The following is a 7,746-nucleotide window of genomic DNA, read 5'->3' as shown; positions in this document are numbered from 1 at the left end:
AGTTAGTCTCACTTAGAGCGGACTGACCCCTGTGGTGAGAGTAGCAGGAGGCCTGAAATTCATTAAGGGCTAACCTTGTGGTGAGGGAGATTTGATTCATCGTAACACTTGTAACACATAGCTCGGAGATGAGCAGCTCAGGGTCGAGCAGGGGTATCCACCACAAGTGCAAGCATCTGCTGAATCCGACTAAGTTATACATATCCGGATGAGTCGAGTTGAGTCGTAGTGTATTGAATGAAGAGTCATAACATGCTTGGTCGTTATATGGATATAGAATGATGATAATGTACCTGACTGCGTGATGAATATGTGTTGGCTCTAGCTTACCCTGCTTATTGTATGGTTGTCTTGTATGTGGCTCTTCTTTCTTGCGATGATCATCAATGTAATTGATGGGAGCAGATGGGCGAGGTTCTCGTGACCAACAAGGGAATGGTGATTCCGTTGCTTAGCCATCTGGGCTGGAGTTCTCTTCACATATTTTTAGGGCTAAGGCCCATGTATCGTTTCATGTATTTCTACTTTACACTCTTTGTTAGGTTGGTTTTCAGTTTCCTTTGGCATCGTGGTGTGCCCGGTTGTTTTTGTAGGGATTGTGTTTAGAACCCCAGGACTACGCTACATCGTTATCTCTGTGTGGCGTTTGCTTTAATTTTTCGCATTAAATTAAATGGGGCCTTACAACCCGTGCATTGCACGGGTCAAAATTCTAGTAAAGTACGTTTGTGCCTTTTTGTGTGGTGGAAAACATATAAGAAGACTAAGAAGACGTAAATGAAAGTCATTAATATGTACAATTAAACTTAACGATGATTAAAATTTTATATAAACCATTTTTAGGTATGAGCTTGAGATGATAAATGAATCTATTTCTATAAATATTATTCAAATTTATTTAGATTTTGATGGAGAATCTCTACATTGAATAGATATAAATGTAAGTATTTATATGAGTAATTTTTTTTAATTGGATATATAAGATGAAAATGATGTTATACCCGTTCTAAATTTAAATTACTAAAATACTTTTAATGATTTAGGTAATGTAATAAATTTATATTAAGTTTTTTTTATACTTAACTTATTTTTACTTTGAAGACACAAGTTTTTTACTATTTTATGTAAATATCTGACATTTATTTATTCAATTATTATTTAATACTCTCATTTAATATTTATATAATTTTATATATATATATATATATATTCTTTTGACTTTAATATAGTATCATGTTTTAGTTACGGTGACTTTTATTTTTGCGTAAAAAATTATTTATTAATAGTTGAAATCATAAAAGTATAAAATAGTGATATACTTATCTTCCGATAAGATTAGGATAAAACCGAATTTTCATAGGAAAATAATGAATATTTTAGTTAGAAAATAAGATGGAATAGACAACGGTCATCCTAATTATGACTATTGATTGAAAAATGACATTGTGTCATCATATTATAAGTGGAAAAAGAAAATTTTAATCAACCTATTCGAAAATCTTATTTTAGAAAAAGAGGGTCCACCATTTTTCTTTATCTGGACACTAACATTCCGCAAAATTAGACACTTGCCTTTACACCCTTTTGCAAGCAACAAAACGCACGAATAAATTACTCAACCATTTAAATGTTTAAGAAATAAAAAACCAAAAGTTTCAAATCTCTATAAAGACTCCACCGTTTAAGATTTTGACTGTCACCCCTATCATCCCACAAAGGGAGGAAAGTTCATTTTTTTTTCCTACAAAGGGTCCACAAAAACAGTACCTCCAGCTGGACATTCAAAAATTCAAATTTCAAAACCCTCTCTTACACACCTTTTTCCCACCCAAAAATAAAATAAAAAAAAAGTCACAGCTCATCCATTTCTCCAACCCTATTCAAAATCTAACCGTTGCAACAAAAAGCCACCAACTTTTCTATAAAAGAACCCTCTCACCCCCTTACCCCCTCGTCCCCACTCAAAAACCCAAAATACAATCTTTCTGCTTCTTTCAAATTCCAATTTCATTTTTTTCTTTCTTCTCTACTCAAGATGCGTGAGATCCTTCACATTCAGGGTGGCCAGTGCGGCAACCAGATCGGCGCCAAGTTCTGGGAAGTGGTTTGTGCGGAGCATGGCATCGACCCCACCGGAAGGTACGGTGGGGACTCGGAGCTGCAGCTCGAGAGGATCAATGTTTACTACAACGAGGCCAGTTGCGGCCGGTTCGTGCCTCGAGCGGTTCTCATGGACCTTGAACCGGGCACTATGGACAGCGTCCGGTCTGGTCCGTACGGTCAGATCTTCAGGCCCGACAACTTTGTTTTTGGGCAGTCTGGTGCCGGGAACAACTGGGCCAAGGGGCATTACACCGAGGGTGCCGAACTGATTGATTCTGTGCTTGATGTTGTGCGAAAGGAGGCAGAGAACTGTGATTGCCTGCAGGGTATGGGTTTTTATGTTTAAAGATTTAAGCTTTCTTGTGTTTTCCCGGTGGATTTGAGTTTGGGTTTTTGTGTGTTGTTGGTATGATAAAGGGTGTGGGTTTGTGGGTGGTTTTGAAATGAGTGTGCTTGTGTGGGTTTTTAGGGTTTTGTGAGTTGGGTGTTTCATGGAGTTTGTTCATGAGGGATTTTTGGATTTGCATGTGGCTTTTTTCATGAGGTGGCTCGGGATGTGTTCCGTGACTTATTCTTAGATGATCATAAGGCGATGAGATTTTTTTGTCGGAGAACCTTGAAATGGAGTTTTTTTTTTTGTGGTTCATTCCTCTTTTTAGCAAAGGATGTGTTGATTTTCGAAATGGTATTTGTGATTTTTGAATCCTGGTGTTAGTTGTGTGATTTTTTGATGCTATTCGTCCGTGCAGGTTTCCAAGTATGCCACTCACTGGGTGGAGGTACTGGATCAGGAATGGGTACCCTGTTGATTTCTAAGATAAGGGAAGAGTACCCAGATAGGATGATGCTTACTTTCTCAGTTTTTCCTTCTCCCAAGGTTTCTGATACTGTGGTGGAACCCTACAATGCTACTCTCTCAGTTCACCAGCTTGTTGAAAATGCAGACGAGTGCATGGTGCTGGATAATGAAGCCTTGTACGACATTTGCTTCCGTACCCTGAAGCTAACAACTCCAAGCTGTAAGCTTTTACAATCCACCTAACTCTGTTTCCAATTAATTTTTGAACGAGATTATTGAATGTGTTGTTTTTCATTCTTGTGCAGTCGGTGACTTGAACCATTTGATCTCAGCAACCATGTCTGGTGTCACCTGTTGTTTGCGGTTCCCTGGTCAACTTAACTCTGATCTGAGAAAGCTTGCAGTGAACCTCATTCCCTTCCCCCGTCTCCACTTTTTCATGGTGGGATTTGCTCCATTGACATCCCGTGGCTCTCAGCAGTACAGGGCCCTGAGTGTTCCAGAACTCACACAGCAAATGTGGGATGCCAAGAACATGATGTGCGCTGCTGACCCTCGCCATGGCCGATACCTCACTGCCTCAGCCATGTTTAGAGGAAAGATGAGTACCAAGGAGGTTGATGAACAAATGATCAATGTGCAGAACAAGAACTCCTCATACTTTGTTGAATGGATTCCCAACAATGTGAAATCCACAGTTTGTGACATTCCCCCCACAGGCTTGAAGATGGCCTCTACATTCATTGGAAACTCTACATCCATTCAGGAAATGTTCCGCAGAGTGAGTGAGCAATTTACTGCTATGTTCAGGAGAAAGGCTTTCTTGCACTGGTATACTGGTGAAGGCATGGATGAGATGGAGTTCACTGAGGCCGAAAGCAACATGAACGATCTTGTGTCGGAGTATCAACAGTACCAGGATGCCACTGCTGAGGACGATGAGTATGAGGAGGAAGATGAGGAGGACGAATATGGACCTGAAATTTGATTTTTGATGTTTGTGTAATGCGGTGAAAATGAAGAATAGTATAACATGCCGCAACTTCCTGTTGCCGGTTAATTGTCCCTTCACGAGGGGATGGTTCTGGTCCGGCTTGATTAAGTTTCTTTTACTGTTCTATATCAAACAGGCTCTGATGTTTTTGGTTTCTGCTTTTATGTAACCTGTAGGAAGAAAGACAATATAAAGCCACTATTGCTTTCATATTTTAATCCGTCCTAATATCGATCATTAGTGTTAACTTATTAGATCCTTGCACGTTATATGAATATGAATGACACTGCTGTATGAATGAGACACTATTTACTGCTCCTGAAAAAGTTATTCGACCAACTCAGACGTGTTCATACTGCTGTTATAATAAGTTCGAAATGAATGTTGAAACTTGTGGGAAAAAAAGCAAGTGGGAGCGTTAGGAGCGTTTATCGAAGTCGTTGTCAAGTCAATTCTAATTGAAGAATACTTTATGACTAAATTCAAATTTGAGCTACTTGAAAAAATTTGGACAATTAGCAAGCAATGTTCGTCCGCTGCCTGTAAATGTTTCTCAGAAAAAGCTTTTTGTGTTTTTGAGTATGACAGCTGTGAAACTACATCTCATCTCAACTCAGCGACCAATATTTTAGCATTAGCTATTTCCATTTTAAACTTTTCTTTTGAAGATATTCGATCGATATCTTAAAATACAGTGTTCAAATGTCTGTGGAGGGGGTAGGGGTGTAGACGAACCATAATTATAGCAGTTATTTATGCCACCAAATCAAACATTCATTTCACTGCATGTGTCTTCTAAATTCTCAGTTTATAATTTCTATGGTCTGAACAATTTCAGACAAGACCAGATACTTCAATATCCTGTAAACGTGTGTGACACCATTTCTTTTAAAGATATTTGAGATCCTTGAAATGCAGTGGCACAAGGCTAATTTTGTAGAGGGTGGCATATTTAGAGGGGGTAATTTCTCTTGAATGGAAAGTAACCGAAAGTCGTAAGAAAAGTATGTTTACATTACCAAAGAATGCCCGACGAACGACCAATTCATTAACATAGTTGATTGTCATATCTTCATACAACAAAAACAATGTAAGCAACTTCATATAGTTCATTAATAACTTCAAATTGGGCATTTTTGAAAAAAAGTAAGCAATCTTTAACACAGTTGATAAACAATAGACGTCAGAAAAAAGCCAAATACATAGTAGCCCTTTACCAAGACTGCTACAATAGAGCAAAACCTAAATACAAGACAAACTAATTTATAAACACAAGCTTCCAACCTCTTCCCTCAAGAGGTTCTAATTCTTACTGTCTTGGATGGTTTTATCTACAACAATTTTGACTTTCCTATACTCAACATCTACAGGTTGCATAACAGTCTCCTCTGGCACTACTGCGCGTTTATTACCAAAGATGGTCCACAAGTAAAGCACAATAAATGCTGTCAAAGCTCCACATCCAGTACCAAATATCATTGCAGCAAGAACTCTTAAGAAGCAATCACTCCTTTGTTTAACCACCGGACTTTCAGTGCTTTTAACAAAGACCTTTGGATCCAGAGGCTCTGAATGGATTGAATGTGGAAAACTCCTCAGAACAAAGCTCCATGAATAGAGAAAGCATGCTTGAGAATCATTCCCCTTCACAGAACTAAAACCCGCAAACATTTCATTCTCCTTCAACACATTTGACAAGTCAATTGAGTGCCATAGCAGTGGAACAGAAGGCCTTGATTTTCCATGCTGACTAAATCTAACTTCTAAGCGCCGAGAACTAGCTTCATAGTCAATCCAAGCATGTAACTTTTCTCCACTTGTTAAAGCCAAATTGTTACTTATTTTAGCAACAACTGAACCACCAACAATAATGGTCATATTACAACCAGTAGAAACCCCATTTCTACCACCCCCTGAAGCACTAAACTCAACAGCAATAACTTCAAAATTTCTATCATTCAACCCAGAAGAACTTTGATAAAACACATCACCCACAGAACCCTTTGGAACCATAACAAAAGCCAAACCACCCCCCATGTCCAGGGAGATTGAAAAGGCAAAGTAAGTAGAAATTGACACTAATTGTCTTGGTTTACCTTGAAAAAGCTTGATGGGTTTCTTGTACATGACTCTCCCAGTGTCTGAACTTCCAGAAGCAGAGAAATGAATCCCAGACCCGTCATTGACAACCTTTGCATTACCAAAAAGGGCCACGTTGGGCTTAAATTTCAGATCTTTACCAAATCCAGCGTAAGAAAACAAAGGAATCGGGTCAAATGCTAGGGTTTTGAGGAATAAAATGCAGAAAGTGAAGACCCTGAAGTAATGGGAAGTAGAAAGTGCTGCCATAATTGAAGTGGGTGGTTTTTGGTTTGAGATGAATGAATTAATCTTGCTGGCGTGAGACTCTAGGGTTGGTGGGTTGATCCCATTAGCATCAAAAGGTAGAATCTGTGATTTTTTGGGGCAGATTGAAGAAGAAAGCAGATGAAGAAAGAAAGCAAAATTTAATACATTTTACTGGATTCTGCAACTTGGTGGTTCGCTTTTTCTGAGTGGCGGATGACCAAGGGAATATAATAAAAAGCAATTTTTCTAAAAAATGAAACAATATTTTTGTTTTCTTTTCTTTTGCAGTTTGAGCCTTTCCTTTTCCAATAATCTCCATGTGAACTCACAATCACAACCATAGATAAGTTCATAAAAAACTGGTTTAATTTTTTTTTTCTAAATTTTGTCTTCGTTATGGACCACTCCATAAATTGTGAATGTGCTTTTAATTTCTGGTCTTGGATTGTTAGGTCGTAGAAGTAGATTCCTCGTTTTATCTCGCTAATATCTATAACATTAACTTTAACATTTTATCCATGTTAAGTTATTTAAACGTTCTTATTATAACATATTTTATATATTTTAAATATCTTTTCACTTTTAAAATGAATTATTAAATCCTCGCTTAATGGATGCGTCAAATTATTTGAATATAAAAGATAGAAACAGAAAAGAAGAAAATTAAGATAAGGTAATTGATGTGATGGAGAGTACCAGAAAGAAAGTGATTTTTCACCAATAACTTTGTTGAATGACACAAGTGTAATTGTGCTTATTTTGTGTATTAGCGCTTTCAGAAAATTACACATTTGTTGAATGATAGAAGTTTATGAGTGAAAATGTAATGGTCTAGGAGAAGTCCTAAAGAGAAGGCTCTAATAACAAAACGGTGAAAAGCAATAAAAGTTGAAGCATCCACTATTTATGATTATTTTGCAGAAAGGGGCTTGTAATGATATGTATTATCTTGTTAGACCCTGGACTTCACGAGACACTTTTCTTGTTTTGCGTTAGACAAGGAGAAAGTGGGGGATATGAGTGAGTTGTGGTTGTGCGTTGTGCCCACTCTGGCATGGTCTAACGAACCATCCTCACGGCTTCAAACAAATCTTGTCTTCTTCCTCAACTCAACCAACAATTATGCTATGTTATTATGTTAGTTATTGTGACATTTTCATTCACCTACACCTTTTCCTTCTTCAACTCTTTGGTGGGTGCTTTTCAATTTCTTTCTCAACATAAAAAAATCGGCATCGAGGAACTTATTCGTATAATCAATCATGCATGTCCTTTTTATAGTCATTTTGGCATACAGCGGTTACTTGCTTTAACATCTTGCAAAACCAATGTAGCCACAAATTGGGTATTACTGGATCCAAATTTCTGTCATTTAATTTTATTTGTTAAGTTAAAATGTAATCGTTACTGTAACTTTTATTACTTTATATGTATGTACATTAATTTTAATTTTTATCCATATAACTGTTTGTATTTTGAGATATTATTTAAAATATTTTAA

General features: G+C 37.3%; 2 protein-coding genes across 2 annotated transcripts; one reads left to right on the top strand and one right to left on the bottom strand.

The window, feature by feature from the left end:
* The first annotated feature begins 1,933 nt into the window (after window positions 1-1,933).
* On the top strand, window positions 1,934-4,114 carry LOC114166910 (tubulin beta-9 chain). Its single transcript, XM_028051785.2, has 3 exons — window positions 1,934-2,429; window positions 2,853-3,122; window positions 3,208-4,114. The coding sequence occupies exons 1-3, from the start codon at window positions 2,036-2,038 to the stop codon at window positions 3,888-3,890; spliced, it is 1,347 nt and encodes a 448-aa protein (XP_027907586.1). The 5' UTR covers window positions 1,934-2,035; the 3' UTR covers window positions 3,891-4,114.
* Window positions 4,115-5,029: 915 nt separating this feature from the next.
* On the bottom strand, window positions 5,030-6,463 carry LOC114165034 (L-type lectin-domain containing receptor kinase S.4-like). The gene has a single exon (XM_028049659.2). It carries the CDS (start codon window positions 6,243-6,245, stop codon window positions 5,199-5,201), a length of 1,047 nt encoding a protein of 348 aa, XP_027905460.1. The 5' UTR covers window positions 6,246-6,463; the 3' UTR covers window positions 5,030-5,198.
* Window positions 6,464-7,746: the final 1,283 nt, after the last annotated feature.

The sequence above is a fragment of the Vigna unguiculata genome, chromosome 10 (genome assembly GCF_037176805.1).
Source record: "Vigna unguiculata cultivar grain cowpea cultivar isolate G323 ecotype 2 chromosome 10, ASM3717680v1, whole genome shotgun sequence".
Classification (NCBI taxonomy): Eukaryota; Viridiplantae; Streptophyta; class Magnoliopsida; order Fabales; family Fabaceae; genus Vigna; species Vigna unguiculata.
This window is presented reverse-complemented; position numbering and strand designations above follow the sequence as displayed.